A 20,054-nucleotide genomic window follows, 5' to 3' on the forward strand; every position below is an offset into this window, starting at 1 on the left:
TATCCATCCACACGCGTCTTTTGGATGCCTGCCTCTCCTAGAGCGCGTCAGTCCCCCCTGGATCAGTGCACCCTCCACATGTCATCCCCGCTGTGGCCCCACTGGGAGCTGTGTTTGGTGTGGTGATGCCCGGCTGAGCGGCTCGCAGCAGCGTCCACCCTCCGGTCAGACGCGGCGGTGAGGAAGAGCCCGGCGCTGCTTGTCCCTCTTGGAGCGCGGCTCTGCGTAATGGATTTACCGCTGCCAGAGAAAAAGTTGGATTTCGTGAAGAGCCTCGCGGAGCCCTAAAATGGACAGAATAGGAGGGCGTTTTTAGAAAGCTGCTTTTGGGCTGGAATCACACCGTGAGAGGAAATGCACAGAGGTGAGTTGTGTGCGAGCTGCCCGTGATGCGCGTCCAGGTCCCGCGCATCGGCCAGGACGAACGGACTATTCTCACCTTAGATTCAATGCATCTCCCGTTTTCACCTCTTCTCTCTCTAGCACAGCGGAGGTTTTATTTGCAGTTTTATTGAATGTGGCTTTCAACACAGCCAGAGTCACTATTGATCAGCCTCAACACACATTTAAATTACCTTTTAATATTTTAGCATTTTCTCGTAAACTGAGACAACTAAGGGGATTTAACAGCAAATAAATGCAAAGCGACACACCTCTATTTCTCTTTTTATTTGTCTTGACTTGCTATCAACTTGTGACTGTGGCAAATCTTCTTTTTCTTGCTCGCATCACTCATCGACATTCACCACTGATTTCTAATCCTGCGATGCAAGTTCCAGCGTCTGTCCGCCTGCTTCACATCTGCAAGATGCAGAAACAGAAACAGCCCATGTCGTGAGTTTGGTTTGGTCTGTGGTTTGTAAAAAAAAAAAAAAAAAAATGTTTCCTTAAACGTGTCATGAATGGTGTGTTGCTTTTGGAGCATTTCATCAAATGAAAATGATGTGAGGTTTTCACTGCGAGGTGTGTCTCTGTCCACACCAGCCTGCGCGCGAGCGGTCTGATGGCGAGTCCTGATCATAATGGACAGCAAAGGTCAAATACTCTTTGAAATCCATGCAGAGGCGAAAAAAGCCGTCGGTGTGGGTCAAGAGTTTCCAATAAGCGAACAGTTTGTCTAAATTAATCTGACTGGCATAAAATTAAAACATGTTTTCTCAAGTCCTATCCGGTCCCCCGGGATGTGGCCACAGAGCGCAGCTGCTTTGGAGGATTTTGTGGCAAAGCGGGGCCATATTCTTTCTTCAAATACTATATTTGCGGGGATAAAATCGACGGGAGCTCACGTGTCTTCACGCTACTGACAGCCAGCGTCCAACAGCAGACAGTTTGTCTCTCTCCAAGCTCACAGACACACACTGGCGCCCGGTGTCCTGCACGCGGGACAGCCTGTGCGCGCGCTGCTGCTGCTGTTGCTCCGGTGACTCCAGCTCCAGCCACTGTCTCGCGCCACCAGCGCCTGAGGCGTTCACGGAAGCGTCCTCGGTGTGGGCAGAGCAGTGTGGTAAACAGGTAAATATGTGTAAAGTCTGTGTTCAGAGGGAGTTCGCCACCATCTAACAGCAGAGTTAACCCTTAATGGATATTCCATTTAGCCTAATTAATATATCGTCTGATTAGCTCTGAAGCGGCCACAGGTGAGGCGTACCTTTAGGCTATCACTTGTCACACAGGGGCCATTTTTTCAACTGTAGCAAACCGTGATAACCTTACGACAAATAATTTGATTGTGAAGCGTTATAAGTGGCTTTGCCGTGGTGGGCCGTGCCCCTTCTCATTAAGAGTTGTCTTACTAATTTCCAACGTCTATTGTCGGCTAGCCTATTTATAGCAAATAATGTATTCATATGGAAGTAATGAAGGTCATAGTTCCTTTTTCGGACCGGATGCGAAAGTCCACATTATGGCGTGTTACCTGTTTTGTCGTCAGTCGGTGTTACAGAGGGCTGCCGTGTCCTGTGTTTTCTGCTAACGCTCGGTCAGTTTGGAGGGACAGAGAAGACCCAGATTACAGCTCAGCATGGTTTCTGAGCCGAAGTGAGAAGTGATGTGAAATGAAATGACATGACCCAGAATCGCGGGCTTGAACCCGCGGTAATTCTTCCTCCCGTTCTTTGAAATGGACAGAGGTCAGATGAAGCTGCTGTCAGTGGGACATGACGGTGCCTTCACGTGCAGGAGAGGTTTCTGAAAGGAATTCAGCTCTGTCTCAAAGAAGCTAACTGCAGCACAGGTCGCGCACAGTGGACTTGGCGAAATGTCATGATTAGGGGGGATGTTTCTGCATCCATCACCAGTTTTTATGCACATTAACATGTTCTCTCGGCGTTGAGGTGACAATGGCTACAGCTCTGTTTAGCTTGTGATTTATTTACAGTCATACAAAGTATGTTACAAATGCCTTCATGAATTATGCAACGTTTGCCACCGGAGTTAATTTAAATATTGATATGCTTGATGCACATTTCTGCTGGTTGCTGGAATACAACTCCTACAGGTCAAACAGCCACAGCCAAAAACAATGTTGAGGGCAGCAGCAGTTTACATTTCCTGCTCTGATTAGGTGGATGATAAGGTGGCTTATCCTGTGAAAAAGCCCCAGCGAGATCTGCTCTCTAAATGTGACTGTCAAAGTTCATACCCCCCACCTACAATATGTAGGCCTACTCCACTGCAAGATGATGGAGATAGACGGAGTGAGGAACCTGGAGCCCGGGGGCCGCGTGTTTGTGCTGTTTTCAAAAGGAGTCAAACAAACATGCTCATTGGTGCAGTTGTGCTCACTTCTGACATTAACTATGCTTTTTTTTTTTCATTAGCCCCCCCCCTCATCTTTCCCCCTTACTTCGTGGGTGCCATTATGCAACATGCCAGGCTCACACTCACTCTGTAATTCGATGTGAGCGGGCCAACCTATTATGAACTCAGTGGGGATCGGGTCTACAGCGGCTTATCAGAGCAAGGCAGTGCCAGAAGCTGAAACATGCTCGCCCTCAGTGCAGATATCATTGTAATAAAACATATTTCACCTATTGTTTAGCCGTGCTCTGCCCAAATGCTTGTCTTCTCATCAGCGCTGTAAGCCCTGGAGCCCGTAATCCTGTTTTTTCTGCTTTATGTTTCTGGCGCCTAGAGGATGCAGATTAGGAGGTTAGACTCTCGTGCTTTGGATGAGAGTTGATGGTTTGAAACTATCTTTAATGAACTGCTACTGCTGCTATTCCTATTATTACTGCTAGCTAATTCCCACTGTACAGCTACTGTCCTTCTGCCTCTAGTGCTGTGACTACCTCCAGTAATCTGCCATATCTACAACTCAGAGTGTAGTGCTACTTCTGCATGAACTCATTCTGGTGCCAAAACAGGTGGTAATTATATTAATAACCTACAGCTATTGCAGATATCTCAGCTGGTATAAGTTCCCCAGGAACCACTGTACATATATTATTTTACACAATCCATTATATTAGACTATATTACTTATCTTAGAAATGTTATACCATTGCTGCCATACCCTACACTTCAGCCCTACACACTATAAATCAGCTTCTACAACCGAAGCTACTGCTAATGCAACAGATAACGCTGTTGCTGCTTTTCATGTTCCTCTAATGCTTCATGTTGCTCCTCCATCTATAGAATTAGTCCAGGCTTTAACCAGGTTTTATCTCTGTTTTAGGTTAGAGTTTACACAATGAATTACCTGGCAGAAAATTAACCACTGTTTTAATAATCGATTAATCGTTTAAGTCACTCTTTCTCGCAGAAATCCCAACCGTTTATTGGCTACAACTTCTCAATCGTGAGAATTTTCTGCTTTTCTTTCTTTCTTCCTTTTTGACATTTTTGGGGAGAAGGTTTTAAAGATGTTTTAGGAAATAGGAAGACATTTTTCACAGTTCTCAGACATTTTACAGACTGACATTTCATCAAGAAGATAATAGACTGATTAATCAATAGTGATAATAATGATGAGGTTGTCATCCGAGCTCAGTGTGATGAGTACAGAGCCAAAATAAAGAAATGAATGATAACACATTCATAAATGTTGTCTCTCATTGAAAACAAGACGCTGTCTGAGGATTCACATTTTCTTCAATTTCAGTTTTCTTCCTGAACACTGAATGTCATTGGTTGCAGTACTAAAATTGAACCATACAGCATGTGTAGGTAAATGGCAACCCATCTATTCTCAGTGAGGTTCAAGCTAAAAATGTTAATTTCAGCAGCTACAGCTCTGCCTTTAGTTCTCAGTATGATTCATCACTAAATGCCACTGCAGTATTATTCCAACATTACCTTTTTTGTATACTTGTCTTGATAATGATATGATCATTGAATTTCTATAAGGAGATGAAGTAGCATTTTTTCTTCCTCACAATATCCTGAACATACACTTGTATTAATACATTCCTACACTGATATATACACAGTACCTTCTGATTATCTTTTCTCTCACAGCTCTCCTCCTCCGCCTCCTTTCTCAGCAATGCATTTTTAAAATTTAGCAGTTCAATCAGGCATTTGCTTAAAAATTGTATTGATCTATATTTTACTCGCTATTCATCAAGGTCAGGTGAAATCAATACTGCAGCTGATCACACACACTTATTCTGTGGTTGTTTAGTGATTTCCATTTATTCGTTGTTGAGCAAAGGGATATAAATGCCGTATTATGTCTCCTGTGAGTAATGTGTCCTGTCTCTGTTTTGCAGCGTGGATACTCTTCTTTCTAATAGAAGAGGGTTTCGCTCTGGCACAGAGAGCTAAAGGTAAGCTAGAGCTCAAATGCTCTTCTGTTCCATTAATGTTGATTCACCCATATTGAAGCAGTTTGAAAGAAGGAGCAATTATCTCTTCTTCATAGGACAAAGGGGTTCTTTTTTAATTCCCGTCCTTTCCTCCCTTTTTTCCCTGCCTCATTTTTCCTTTTTTTGCACCAACCCTCCTTCCACTCTCCCTGACTCCCAATCATTCCCTCATTGATCGCCCGACTCAATAACCCATCTGTTCTCCTGTCCCCCGCCTTTCTGCTTTAAGATTCCCCAAGCGACCATGGCGGCCAGAGCCCTAACCAGAACGACTGTGGCACGTGGGTGCGCAACATCAATGGCGGAGTGTTCACGTCGCCAAACTACCCCAACACCTACCCGCCCAACAAGGAGTGTGTTTACATCCTGGAAGGTAAAGCAGGGTCCTTTCCCATTTCAACACTTCATCTTCCGCTCACAGAATAGCTGACACAGTTTCCCGCCTTTCAGCATATTGCCTCCTTCAGTGAATGTCATTAGTCTGACTGACATTGTTTTATATAACCTCGCCCGTATCGGATTTTCTGTTCCTTCGCTGGCGGGCAATCAGCCTGACATTTTCCAAATGAGCCATCCTGAGTTTGTTTCACCCCACAGATATAACCCTTTGAAAATGATGGAGAGTGGCGCATTGTGGGTAGCCCCTGACTTCTGGCCTAATCAGAGTAGTGCTGTGTTCATTTCTATTGGCAGGGCGTGCCAGAAGACTCTGCTACTGAATGAAATATAAAAGAGATGAACATCTGCTATGCAAACATCCTTGTCAACGTTTTAGTGTTAGAGATATCACAATCCTCGGTAATTTGGTGGCCTGCCGCACAGGAGACATAATGGAAAGCATCATCAGCGGCTGAAGGAGATGAGGTGTTGTAGTTGATGTGTTTTCAGACTAAATTGATGAACCGTTTGTCCATGAACTAGCACAGCCTTTCATGCAGATAAGATGTGTGCTTGGTACTTTTCTTGCTGCGGTGGGAACACATTTACACATAGCTCAAGGGCTCCCCCTGTGGACAAATCAAGCCCAGAACTATTGTTGATGAATAAGCTGTGACTCCACCACAGGCATCCTCCTGGTGTGTGCAGAAGTACATCGCAGTGGGCACGAAGAGCGACAGATGCAACCCGCCATTTGCTATTATTTGGTCTTGAATGGCCTTAGTCATGTTCATGACCAAGCTCCAGTTTTGAGCCCTTTATTCTTCCTCTCATAGATGCACGTTTGGTGTAAGTGGTAATCAGATAGCTTTGTAATTATGATTTGTGGTTAGCGAGGCTCATTGATTACAGTATGTCATGTCCCCCAGTTCATCAGCTCAGTAGATCAAGTGATTATACTCTCTACTCTCTCTGTATCAAGCTGTCGTGTCTGTGTGTGACGGAGATAAACAGTTATAGAGGGAATGAGCCTCAACACAACAGAGAATGAACACACAAATGGAAGAAAGTGCAGGCAGTTGCACACTGTACCATACGCACGTACCACCCTTGACCTTGCTCTTTTGTCTCTAATGGAGCATGCATGGCCTCTCTTCTCAGAGATGATTCAGAGCCCCACCTCCCATCCTCAGCATTCGTATTTAGTATGATTCATCTCCTTAGGCAGGCGTGAATTGTCCTCGTTAAATGCTTCCTCTTTGTGTGGGTGTATGTTAATAAAGAGCTCTGTGCATTTGATATATAGACATACTCTGGATTTGCATGGCACACAAACTAGTGAGCTGCAGTTCATGCTGTGATTGCAATGTTCTGGATTCAGTGACTCAGGGACAGCAATGCTGACGTATCAGGCTGTATCTCTGCTTTATGCATGCACCGTTCATAGATGCAGAAATGCGCTTATAATGCTGTTTACCACAACTGGAAAGCACAGACCAAAGCATAAACACAGGTGAACTAACTAGGTTGAACATGCATTCACCCTTTAATCATGGATGTGTCGGTGAATTTGAGCATGAGATTCAAAAGGTGCCTCAACAAATAGTGGTGTTGAAGAACCTCTTCAACACCGTTTTCGACATACAGTTGTAGCTTCAATGGAGAGAAACGTCATAAAATTCATCAGTGATGCAGCCTGTGAGTGGACAGAGAGCTCTACTGGCTTTATATTAGTACCTTTTAGCTCAGTGCTGTTCTTCTGCATTGAGATCGCTCCCTCTCATGCACCAGTCCTAATAATCACTGGATTACTGTGGCTTTCTCTAAAAGTGCCCCATCATGTCTGATTAAAGCTGTAAGGAACACAATACAGTGAAAAGTCAGCTATGTCTGAATGACAAAAAGCCATCACCTTAACAGATAGATATGCCCAGCAATGACTATGTCTGAAAAGGGCTTTGGTTACCTGCTGTACCCTTCACCTAAGCCTGAGCCAACATCTATGAAGTTTGCCTTCCATGCGGTCAACTGAGGGGTTAGAAGTTACAGCCCAAGTGCTCAACTTCAAAATCCAGATTAACTCACATTTGACTCTACTGTCAATTTATGCTGTAGAAAACAATCCAGATTTTCCCTTGTCCTGCAAAAGCAAGATTTAATTTTGTTCCTTTCATGGATTTACTCCTTTTGTTTCCTTTCTCTCTCCACTCACTTGTTCCCCAAAGCGCTCCCTAGACAAAGGATTCAGCTGGCTTTTGATAAGAATTACTACATCGAGCCATCATTCGAGTGCCGCTTCGATCATATCGAAATCCGCGATGGGCCATTTGGGTTCTCACCACTCATTGATCGCTTCTGTGGGGGAAAGAACCCGGGCCTGGTTACATCGACGGGACGTTTCATGTGGATCAAGTTCAGCAGTGATGAGGAGCTGGAAGGCCTTGGCTTCCGCATCAAGTACACCTTTATTGCAGGTAGGGGCAGCTCAAACTGTATGTTGCAGTGACTGTAACTCCACAAAACACCCTCAGACTCTTTAAGCTGATTTCCATATACATCAAAGGCTTTTGCTAAGATGTGTGGAGAACTGGGTCTGATTAGTTTGCTTTGACACAGTCCCCCAAAACATAAAGGAGAGTCTGATCTCTTTGTGTCGGAAAAGATAGCGTTCTTCCCTAAAACATAACTCTTCTGCATTGATTATCAGTAAAAGACGACTGAATATGGTCTGGCTGGACATCCACAGGTCGCCCGTGGTGTCTCAAAGGTGTCAAGCATCATAGCCTTTCCCTCACTTCTCTTGCTCTTCAGCAGACACACGTTCATCATCGGAGCCTCCTGAGTCCAAATCCAATATGGCTAGAAATCAGTGTCTCCCATCAGGCGATAGATATTACCTTCAAACAGACCCCTTTATGCTTTATCTGGCCTGCCTTAATGGGATCTTATCTTGTGTTCTCTGCTTACCTATTTCTGCCGTGTGGATTGAGAGTAATGTGCCTCTCAAATCTTATCATTTCAGACCCCGATTTCCATCTGCACGTGGGTGGACTGCTAAACCCCATCCCAGGTAAGCTCTTCAGTATTTTGCCGGTTTGTGTTCGATCCTCTTTGAAGAGCTCCTCTGTACTCAGAAGCTTACCGGAGGCTATCTCTGACTCTGATGTGAATGCTGAACGCGCAAATGTACCTTGACAAGCACACAATTGTACATAAAGTGAAAGGATGTTCATACACAAACATGCACAAATTTAAACCCGTGAAGGAACACACACCTCTCCTGCTCTTTCCTGCCTGTCTTTCTGCCTTTGTTCCTCTGTCTTCTTATTGTCCTCTATTCTAATCCACTGTGCTCACTTCAATTCCACCTTAAATCCTCTACTTCTTTAAATGAAATCCTTCATCTGTCTCTCTGTCTGTCATGCTCCTCTTCTCATCCTACCCTTTTCCCTCCTTATCTTTTGCTCTTTCTTTCTCTCTCCCTGTTTCTTCACACTTTTTTCTTTTTTTTCTTTTTCACTTCTCTTATATGTCTTCATGTGACCCCTTTCTCACCTACCCTCCTCTTTCTTCCTTTCCCTTACCTCTCCTCCACATTCCCTCTGTCTGTCTACAGACTGTCAGTTTGAAATCGGTGGATGGGATGGGATTATTCGCTCCAGTCAGGTGGAGGAGGAAGAGAGAGTGAAGCCTGGTGATGCTCTGGACTGTATCTGGACCATCAGGGCTCCTCCTCAGTCCAAGGTCAGTACTGGGGACTGTATTAGTATTCAGGAATGATGGCATACGTTGCTTCTGTCTTATCCTTCAACCCATCTTTGGTACTTTCAGATTTCATCCATTTATTCAGAATTTAAAATAGCTATGATTTAGGGACTGGTCTATGGTCTTCAAAGCCATTTTGAAACATGTGACAAATGCATGTCTTAACTTACTTAAAGTACTTGGGATATAAAATTGCAAGTATAGAAACATCCTGAGATCTCATGACATATTGAAGTATTGAAGGACTTTTATTCATCTCTCTTTACTTTGGTAAAGTTGGAACTTCCAACTGTCATAAGGGAAACAACAAGCTACAACCTAATTTCAATCAAAACAAGAAATCCTCCGAACTCCACGAATCTAGTCTCTATGTGCAGCCGTCTGTGAGACGACTGTGCAGGGACTGTCTACAAAGTGCAACACAGAAGTAATACTGAATAGCTTCACTCTTAAACCCTTGGTGTCCCCAAAATCACTTGACACACCAGTGGTCTCCTATTGGTTAGACGACAGCACTGTTTTCTAATTATTTACTGAATTATTTAAAAGCTGCATGGAGTTTTTCTTTTTTTTCCCAACACGATACAAGTGATACAAACTCTCATCTCGCCGGTGACACACGCAGTCTATCCCAGAATAGATATGAATAGTCATCCATAAAAAAGACATCTGAGGAGATGCTCTGAGTATAAACAAGAGAAGCTCTGTCTTTCTGTCAGTAGAGTCGCGCTGGCACTTCACCTTGACAGTGTTTGCTATCTTAACATCATTAGTTTTACATTTATCTCCTTTGTATTCTTACTGTAATAGCAAATGTGATCAGTGCACGAATTCCAGTATCAATATGCATAATGGATTTGTTCCCCACTCAAGACAAAAAGCCTTGGATTCCTGGGTCTTTCAGGTCAAAGCCTTTCCTCATGTCATCTGCTTGTCATTGGGAATAAAGTTTTGACCTGCTGCAAAGAAAGGAGTTAATTAAACAAACAAAAAAAACAATCAGATGTATATCTAAGTCTGTCAGTGGTTTTCCTGATTTAAATATTTTGTATGACTGTAATAGCACCGTGTGCTCCAGTCACTGAGAACAAATCCTCAAGTGGTGGGCACGAGAGAGGCAGCGTTGGGAAAAGCAATGCAGACGATTTTTATTTCTGTAATACAGCCCTGGAGATTCCTAAGTACACTTTCAAGCCCAGAGTGAAAGCCCAGTGATGGTCTCATAAACTCTGATATTTATGAGTGGATATCCACAATCCCATTGAAATTACAAGCATAGCCTGGCTAGCCTTGATTCATTTCTGCTCTGCTTCTCTCTCATGACTAAATGAGTCATCAGCATGCTCCTGTGCTACTGCCTGGCCACAGTATACTGACACAGACACACACGCGCACACCAATTTCATGCACATCTAATTAAGTATAAAACTGCAGATGCACACATACTGTCACAAATTACATAATACACTGCAGTGTCACATAGAGAACTGTAAGCAATTAGACACGCATTACACTCATTTTTATGCATACACGAGCAAACACTCATCCATGACTCACACATGCACTACAGAACTTCTCTCTCTCTCACACATACACACACACAGATTAGCCCCCACAGTCATCTCACTGGTCCTACATGTGCAGTGTGAGGCAGCAGTGAAGAGGATCTGAATTTAGCAGCTGCACTGAGTTGCCCAGCCAGATATTAGTTCAACGAAGCAGAAGGAACAGAGCAGCACACTCAGCGGCAGTATAAAAGCTACTTAACAGCGTACAGGTGCCTGTGTGATAAATGTGTTGAAATTTCATCCAAATTGTTGTCCCCTGTGGCCTAGATCTACTTATGTCATTACTGCTGATTTGACTTATTCACACAATTTAAAGACAAGTATTTGTAATAACTTTGCAGACTGAAACTTAACACTGCTATACTGCTATATGTTTAGTAGGTGTGCAGGCAGGTGGCTGGTTACAGTGGCATTCGTGTGATTTACAGACGCTGGAAGCTCACTGAGGGCCTCTAGAGGACAGATGCAAACCACAGGCTCTGTAATAGGCCTTTGGCACAAAAGACATTTTGACATGTCACAGTAGGAAAAGCACAGGCATAAATCATGTCTGAATTCCATTTAGCTTTGTCACTTTCCTGGTCCTGGTATTGTGCATGCTGTCTCACCATCACACTGTCTTGGCTTACTGGGACAATGAATCGTAATGTTATTAGTAACATCTGTGCTTTTTTCTGCGATGACAGATCAAAATGTCTGCTGTGAAAAAGGCCTGTGTAAACACAGGAGATGAATCTGATATCACTGTGTTGGTGTTGCTCCTACATCATAACGCTGCTCCAGGACCATCATTACAACTGAACAAAAAGCACCAAGTCCACATAGGAAGGAGGTTATCACATATATCTTCCTTTTTTCTTTCTTTTTTTGTCACAGTCTGGTTAGGTTTAGGCAACACAACTCCTTGGTTAGTGGACAAAGAACACAACTTCATTACATGAGTCAAGGTATAGATACTCCTGGTCAAATATTACTCCAATACAAAGTTAAAGTTGTCCAGTCAAACTTTTACTTGACTTAAACAGAGTCAGTCGCTGGCTTGAAGAACTTGTGGGATCTGCTGTTCACTGACTTGGCTTTCTGTGTGTGTGTGTGTGTGTAAGTGTGTATGTATATGAAGAAGAGGTTTATGTGTAAAAGTAAAGTGAGTATTGCAGGACTCTATGGACAGAGCAGTCCTAGTGTATTGGCTTGGTATGGTGTATGGCCACCCACAGGGGAAGGCGAGGAATGGGGGGGGCGCAGCCGGACCATGACACAGGCAACAAAACTCCCTGGTTAGCTTCAGGAAGTGATCATGGTTTGGGTTCAACTAGACCACTTTGTGTTTGAAAGACTAACCTCGTCCATGTGCGTCTCTCTGCGTCTTTTTCCCAAGTCACAGAGCTATGACATCACAACGACGTGATTGGTCAGTTGGAATGATTGATTGAGCAACATAATTACAACACAACACCAACACAGCGATGTCAGGTTGTAAACACACACAGGACACAGCAGTGGCGTAGTTTATCATTAATGTTATTAGTTACACCTGAGCTTTTTCCTGCTGTGGCCAGTTGTTTGCCATGAAACGGTAATGAAGTGGAAATTTACAGCTTTACGAGCTGACAGGAACCACCGGAGCACACCACCAGGTTTGCACTCTGAGGCCAGACTGTCTCGTGTGGAGGATGTGCAGGCTCAGCTCACTGGCCTCCAGTCCCTGAGTCATTCTCTGGACTGAGACTCAGCTTAGAGAAAGGAGGAGGGTAAGGGACAGAGCAGGCAGCACCATAACAGATATTTTCAAATATTGACTTTTCTTACTGGCCTGTCAGTGTAAGAATGATGCATGCATCACACCTTAGATTATATTTACTTTCTTATTGCTTGATTCTTTTATCCATCAGCGCAACTTCTATCCATCTTCTAAACTGTTTATCTTGTTCCTGTCCCAGCATGCTCTGGTGGACTTGTGTGCAGGCCACCAGCCTATCATAGGGGTCCACTCTAATCTTTTCTATTCAATTTATTACCTGGGTGTAAGTGTTTTTGATGTGCTGATGTAATGCCTATTTTTCTTGTTTCTGCCTTCATAATGAGCATGGTTGTTGATAATGGTTAGCTGAGGTGAAACGAAGTTCATTTACCTCCACGCTGACTTCAATATTCTGTGTATTTGCAGATCTACCTGCGCTTCATGGAGTACCAGATGGAACACTCTAATGAGTGCAAGAAGAACTTTGTGGCCGTGTACGATGGCAGCAGCGCCATCGAAAACCTCAAGGCCAAGTTCTGTAGCACCGTGGCCAATGATGTGATGCTGGACAATGGTGTGGGAGTCGTGCGAATGTGGGCTGATGAGAAGAGTCGACTCAGTCGGTTTCGCATGCTCTTCACCTCATTTGTTGACCGTGAGTGCCAGTCTTCTAGACAACATAGCTCTGTGTGAACACTGTTTCCTTCTAATCTTGTTCCCTCATTTCTGTTGAAGTGTGTCATGCCTTTGTCTTGCCGTGGCGAGATCTGTTTCACTCAAGCCAGTCTTTCCCAGGTTTGACACTGCGTTGTCACTTAGATCTTGAGCTAGACTTGTTCCCTCTTTGTCGCTCTCTGTTGCTCTGCCTTCATTTAATACAGCAACGACAGGAAGAGCTACATTTCTTCAGTGCCTCTTTGGTGTTAAACAAATTGTTTTTTAATGATTTGTTTATCTGTATTACATTCAAAAACTTCTGAAGAATAGGGCCCAGGTCAAAAACACCACAGTTGTGCTTTGTTATTTATCCAAACACACCCAGATCTGATTCCACGTACTTGTTGCAGTTTGGTCTGAATGTGTATGAATGAGCATGGAGATCTCATAGAAAGACAAAAGTCCATTCCAGTTTCCTAACCCCTCAGGACTGTAAGTCTCTCTTATGCACAAAATGCACCATATGTCATGACTTTACTGTAACAGCCATGACATTATCCACCCGCACGCATAAATACAACCAAAAACTGTTGATGTATTAGACCCTGCATTCAGTCTGCATCAGCCGTCATTAACAGACCCCTTAGTGTCATTTCAGCAAGGAGTTATTACAGTATTCCATGTTTAGAGCGCAGAAATGACAAAAACAATTATTCACTCAAGCATTTGCAGCAATAAATCAAGCATCACATAATTTATTGATATGCATGCCACGACTTAATACTGTGCTTACTGTAGGTCACTGACAGCGTGAAAATATGAATTTATCTATTTTGGCGATACGAAAAGCTGAGTAGGTTTAATGGATCCACTGGAAGTAATTATAGATGATGCTTCATCTTTTCCGAAGGCCGAGAAACTTTCAGACAGATGCTATTAAAGGTTGCACATAAAGTAGGAGGAATTGCCATGCGGGAAACAGTTTTTCTGTTAGCACACCGTAATATTTTCATTAAATGCCTGAATAGACTAAGATATTAATTGCCACATTCTCCTGCACACTTCCCGAACCCTGGGTGAATGCTAATGTTGTTTTCATCAGCAAACCCATAACCATTGCAGTCAGAACTTAATGGCCTTTTAAATTCAACAAGGGTGTTTTGTTTTTTCTTACTCTAAGAGTCCTTAAGACCGTTTGGATCCTCATTAATTCTGATCACACAGTTCATCTCAGAGAAGTCTGAAGTCTCTTGAATAACTCCCAAACTTTATTTGGTCAGAGTCAGCGACTGAAGTTTACTTGGAGGTCAGAGGGAACCATTAATCTTTGTCACTCAGAGAACAAGATGAGTTTTCACTTTGGCACTCCATCATCCTTAATGTGCTCTAATCTTCCGACAGAACCCCCTCTGACATGTAAACCAGATATACTGAGACCTTACTATACACACACACTGACACCCACACGCACACCCACATGCACATTCAGAGAAGAGTTTGTGTGTGTGTGTGTGTGTGTGTGTGTGTGTGTGCATTGTTGACACACTACATTTTGAAGGCGGGAGACGCATAATTGGTTTGGAAGTGTCAGGGGACCGACCAGGTCTATCGGCTCACTGGGAGATAGTCGAGGCAAGCACACACACACACACTATTTCAGACATACCCTTACACACATATATACATGTCCCTTTGTCAAAATCATTTAACCCCGAGGCAAAGGAAGCATGCAGGGAAAAAGGGAAGCAGAGGCTCAGAGCCCTCATCACGGTGGACCCCGGAGCAGGGGTGAAGCTGCTGGAGCGGACCGCAGTCTGTTTCAGCTGTGATAAAGACTCAGAGCGTGCCTGCTGCTAAAAAAAGACAGAGAGAGAGAGTTTGCTGGAGTGAACAAGCCATAAGAGACAGGTTGAATATCATACTGTGTGCATAAAGACTCGTGGTGGGGAGCAAGATTTGTCTGTGTGAGTGCTGCTTGAGCCCTGAGTTGGTTGTACAGCGCAGACATTCTCTGGCAGTGAGCCTCTTTCTTTCACACTGATAAAGAAAAAAGACAGAACATCGTCTTCCGATCTTTCACATTACAATTTTACTCTTGTTATTTCAGTCTGCTCCGCACACATGCCGTCTGTTGCACGTCCGTCGGCCCTGGAAGAGGGATTCCTCTTCCGAAACTCTTTCTGAGATTTCTCTCATTTTTTCTCCTGTTGAAGTTTTTCCTTATTAGAAATGAAAGTGTAAGGATAGAAGGTGTTGTATGCTGTGCAGGTTCTAAAGCTCTTTGAGGCAAGTTTGTGATTTTGAGCTATATAGATAAAATAGTCATGACTTGAGAAATGTTCTCTTATATCTCAGATTAGTATTTGTTGGTGTCATTGTCAACACCTCAAAATGGCAAAATTGTATTTTCATTTGATCACAAAATGCAGTTAACATGGTTACACATAGTGAAATTGGGTGACAATGTACGTTTTTTAAACATAGTTATAATGCACATAGAGTACTGCTCCTCATTTTACTCAGGGATGGCTTCAGGAAGATTTTGTCTTGGACTTTTGTGTCAGACCTAACAAAGCGTTGGACTTCAGTTATTGAGCTGAGTGTCATCTGCAGGATGGATTTGCTTTGTATTCAGGTTAAATTAAGATTCTGTTCAAACTAACAAAGATGGCAGATGGCTCATTTGATCGTTTAGATAGATTTTGTTTGTCCTCCAAAATGTCAAAGCAGAAAAAATATTGACCAAGACACAGTGTTAATGATCAATGGTAAATTTAGATCCTGCCTGCTACAGAATTCCTCAGGCAACAAAATCACACCATATGACACACAAGAAATATTACGCCGCTGCTTCTCAACCAACTTTCTCTTCACGCATCTCATACAAAAGAGCCAGATTTCCCTTAGCTTTTTCTCCCGCCCCAAATTGTCTATCCCAAATCCCAGGCATGTGCATCTTCCCTCAGCCTTGCAGCTCTTCCTCTTGACTGGCAGTGCATCGATCTCCTGAGCCCAGCAGCCAGCATCAATTACTAGTCATCTCTGTCTCTGCCATCGCGGCCTTGATACGCTAACAGCCCCTTTGATGTGGGCGCGTCACGGCACCTGTCTGACCATTTGCACCCTGTGATGGCCCGAAGCCATTCCTACCACCACCCCACCCCCTCCCTTTCCTTTCATCTTTTTCATATTTCTCTGCCCCCCCTCCGAGTCTTCCAACAATCCACCCTTCCAACGCCTTTCCCCCCTCGGTCTCGTGCTCCTCCAGCTCCCTTGACATGAAGGCTGCAGCTCAGTGAAGCTGCCATCTCCTCCCCTCATCACACTCTGATGTTGTGTCTGCAGGAACTGATGATGTATGGCCTTGTGTGGACTGTCTCCTTTAGACCTGCAGTGCTACAAGAAATAATAGAACATTATGTCTCTTGTTGCATGCCGCTACAGATTTCTACAGCCAAACTATTGATCTTTTATTGTCCTAACTGTTTTATTGTTATTACCATCTAAATAGCTTCTGGTCCTTTTCACAGTGTTGTCATCTTTTGCTCAGCACTGTTAGACAGCCGTTTTTTCTAAATTCCATTATCTCTTATCTCATATTGTCTTCTGCCTGCAGCCCCCTGCTCAGCCAACACATTCTTCTGCCACAGCAACATGTGTATTAACAACTCCCTGGTGTGCAATGGCGTTCAGAACTGTGTCTACCCATGGGATGAAAACCACTGCAAAGGTGATCATCTTCTTTCTGCTAACTCTTTCCATTTAAGGTTTTCATGATTAATTGGGATTTATTTTTGCAGGTTTTGAGGGTTGTTATTCTTTTTTTATTTTTGTACATATTTTGTTTCATTTTCTCTTACTTATTTTTCTTATTCTTTCCTCTCTTCTGGTCACCTCTTCCCCCTCCAGAAAAGCGATCTAAGGGGCTTTTTCATCAGATCACTAAGACCCATGGCACTGTCATTGGTGTCTCATCAGGCATAGTTCTGGTTCTTCTTATCATCTCCATCCTGGTCCAGATGAAGCAGCCAAGGAAAAAGGTAACTCATGCTTTGTGGCTGACCTCTTCTTCAGCAGGAAAGCCGACCAAACCAGAGAAGAAGAGACTCGTAGCTGAAAGTGATGGTGGGATTCCAGACCAGATGGCGGCACACATAGCTCTGGAGGCAGAGAGGAAGACAAAATCCACCCATGGCTTTTACACCATTAGATTACACATCAGAAATAATGCAGCATCTCATTTAGTGTTTAGTTTCAAGATGATTTTCTTTTGGTTGAATCACTTTCTAACCTGCCTTATCTATTTTTACTTCAGTTTGTGATTTGTCACAATGACCAAACTGTATCCTTAACTCAAAAATCATTTCTCTGTGGCTGGTCTATTGAGGCTTCTGTCGGTAAAGAAATCCTGTAATTGATTTCTCCCAGTATGACTGATGGTTTTGATTTGTGTAAAAAAAAACAACAACACGATGTTGTGTATCGTGTTGACTTTCCAGTAATACGAACAAACTCAAAAAGGCAAGGTATGATCAACATAAGTTTTTTTTTAAGTGCTTGTTGTGAGGTGGAAATTGCTTTTCACCACTCTACCTTCTTAAAGCCCTGTAAAACTTCATTTCAAATCTTATATACAGCATTATAAGTAATTGTTGATCAGATTTGATTGACAGTGGTCTGGCAACATAAGCAACTATCTACCAACCGTCATCACATCTTGATCCTAATGTTGCTAAATTCTGATTGGTGCACAGAAGTGTGTGACATCCCTTCTTTCTTTTTTAAGGTTGTAGCTCGCCGGCCTGGTGTTTTCAACAAGGCAGGTTTCCAGGAGGTCTTCGACCCGCCCCACTACGAGCTCTTCTCTCTGCGTGACAAGGAGATATCGTCAGATTTAGCCGATCTGTCTGAGGAGCTGGACAGCTTCCACAAGCTGCGGCGCTCCTCCACCATGTCCCGCTGTGTTCATGAGCACCACTGTGGCTCGCAGGCCTCTGTGGCTACTGGCGGCGGCAGTATGAAGCACAGCCGCACCACCCTGAGCTCCATGGAGCTGTCCTACCACAACGACTTCTCCAAGCCACCACCCATGAAGACTTTCAACTCCACCGCCAGCTACAAGAAGAGCTGCTACGGCTACAAGCAGCACTCACAGACTCACGACTGCGACCAGCAGGTCATCGAGGACCGCGTCACAGAGGAGATCCCATGTGAGATCTATGGCCGTGGTGGAGGAGGAGCCGGAGGAGGAGCCACAGGTGGAGTAGCAATGGGAGGAGTAGGAGCATCAGGGATTGCAGGAGGAGGGATTGGAGGAGCAGTGGGGATAACAGGAGGAATGGCGATGCCGGGGGGGATGGGTATGGCAGGCGGAGTGGGCATGGCAGGGCCTAGTGGCATCGCTGGAGGTATTGGTGGGGGGATGGCAGGAGCCTGCGGAACCCTCAGTGTCCGTGGCAACAGCGCTCGTAACAGCGCCACCGTAGTTGACCCCCAGCAGCGCTCCATGTCCATGGACTTCTAGATGGTGGAGGGAGAAAGAAAAGGAGAAAAGGAATGCAGAAAGAACTCGCATTTCACTCATCGGAAGAAGAGAAGGAAGAAGAGAAAACAGGAGAATCACAATAATCTTAAAGTGATCACTCCTCTTCCCTCCTCTGCCTTTGCTTTGAAAGCAGTATTACAAGTATTGCAGGTACTGCTTAGGGATATTCTCTCAAAGTCTTGTCTGCAGGTTTGGCAAGTTGGCAGACAAGAATCAAGGGACAAAAAGCGGGAAAAAACAAGAAACTGTTGGTTTTGTTCTTCAGAATACTGAAGGATGTAGAGGGAAGAGAGGGAGGAGACATCGCGTCTCTCCTCCTCTTACCGGTATACTCATTTAATCTCTCCTTTTCATAAGACAAGTTTACGAAGAGGATTCTCGCATGCAGACCCAGACTTCTCTCTGTGTGGTAGCCTAGAAGACCGGGTAACCACTCAGAAACAAGGAGAGAGAAAGACAAAGAGACATCCCAGACTGATTTTTGCATTTATTCACCTGCCATGCACAGATATATGATATATAGTGCGTCTTCTAATAATTTGAGTCTTTATTTTTGTCAGTGTACTGTACTGTTAAAACCAGTATATATCCAGCCTCATGATGATGCTTGGCTTTTAACTCTTAAATCTTTTTCAAATGTTGCTCAGATGATTTTATGAAGATGACTCATCCATGACATGTGGTGTTGATGATGATGATGAGGTTGCTGTTGTCGATGACGATCAGAAATTTGATGACGATAACAATGATATTGTTGGCATATTACTAGTATAATTATGTAGTTTCCATGGTTACCTCACGCATACACAGAGGGTACGCTCCATTCAGCCTCTCCTCAGGAAGAACACATGAAGAGACTGACTTATTTTGGTAAGAAATTGAGGGGGAAAAAAGTCTATTTCTGCTCTACGAGCTTTATAGCATATGGGCATTCAAGCTATGAGTGATTGTTTATGGAATATGAAATGTTTGGTTGTGTGGCCTGGACTGAATCAAAATAGCAACCATCCCACTCCCAAACCCCACCCTTACCCGGAGAAGATGTAGTTTCTCAATTTCCCCATGAACTGAGTGTGTAAAACAAGCACAACCTGTTTCCCTAAAGAGACAGACATGTAGCCTATACGGGACTAATTTCTGATTTTAACCACTGGTTGTATAATTTCATTCTGTTGAATTAAATGAGAGCTTACTCACCGCCCTGTGTGTGCTATTGTTTTCACGACAACCAAAAAGATGAAAATGGCACCACCCATAGGCTGGAGACATCACAACAAGGTAAGACGCACATTTTGACGTGCAGATAGAAAACCAACAGCCGTGTCAAGGCATGGCTTTGCCAAGAGATACTTCAGTGCAAAAATGCTTTTAGCAAGATCCATTTGCAGAATGAACGTCAGTGTGTAGTTTCTGGTTGAATGTGCAGGATTTAAGGCTGATCAACTCCAACTGTAATATGATCAATTCTTCTTCAGAGATTACTGCGCAAAATGCATAAAAATAGTGCAGATCCTCTTACTGTCGACCATGAAATAAATTAAACGACTCTGCAGCATCTTGTTATTCAGGCTGTCCCCAGCTCGCTTACA

At 43.7% G+C, this 20,054-nt stretch overlaps 1 protein-coding gene across 2 annotated transcripts; it reads left to right on the forward strand.

Annotated features, from left to right (window-relative positions):
• Nucleotides 1-354: 354 nt before the first annotated feature.
• LOC121608885 (neuropilin and tolloid-like protein 2) lies at nt 355-18,444 on the forward strand. Of its 2 annotated transcripts, XM_041940313.1 has the most exons (11): nt 355-364; nt 4,716-4,776; nt 5,051-5,184; nt 7,415-7,663; nt 8,212-8,259; nt 8,806-8,933; nt 12,690-12,918; nt 16,537-16,650; nt 16,830-16,960; nt 17,707-18,148; nt 18,290-18,444. In XM_041940313.1, the coding sequence occupies exons 1-11, from the start codon at nt 355-357 to the stop codon at nt 18,442-18,444; spliced, it is 1,701 nt and encodes a 566-aa protein (XP_041796247.1). The 2 variants fall into 2 exon arrangements, with proteins under 2 accessions (XP_041796247.1, XP_041796240.1); XM_041940306.1 differs by having other exon boundaries at nt 4,716-4,772; nt 5,041-5,184; nt 17,707-18,444.
• The last annotated feature ends 1,610 nt before the right edge of the window (nt 18,445-20,054 follow it).

This window comes from Chelmon rostratus, chromosome 1 (genome assembly GCF_017976325.1).
Source record: "Chelmon rostratus isolate fCheRos1 chromosome 1, fCheRos1.pri, whole genome shotgun sequence".
In the NCBI taxonomy this organism is placed as follows: Eukaryota; Metazoa; Chordata; class Actinopteri; order Chaetodontiformes; family Chaetodontidae; genus Chelmon; species Chelmon rostratus.

Bases quoted from the DNA above. Each gene is read 5' to 3' on its own strand.
- LOC121608885 (XM_041940306.1), top strand. The intron at 4,773-5,040 runs GTAAGCTAGAGC...TTCTGCTTTAAG, and splicing joins TCTGGCACAGAGAGCTAAAG to ATTCCCCAAGCGACCATGGC. The intron at 16,961-17,706 runs GTAACTCATGCT...TTCTTTTTTAAG, and splicing joins TGAAGCAGCCAAGGAAAAAG to GTTGTAGCTCGCCGGCCTGG.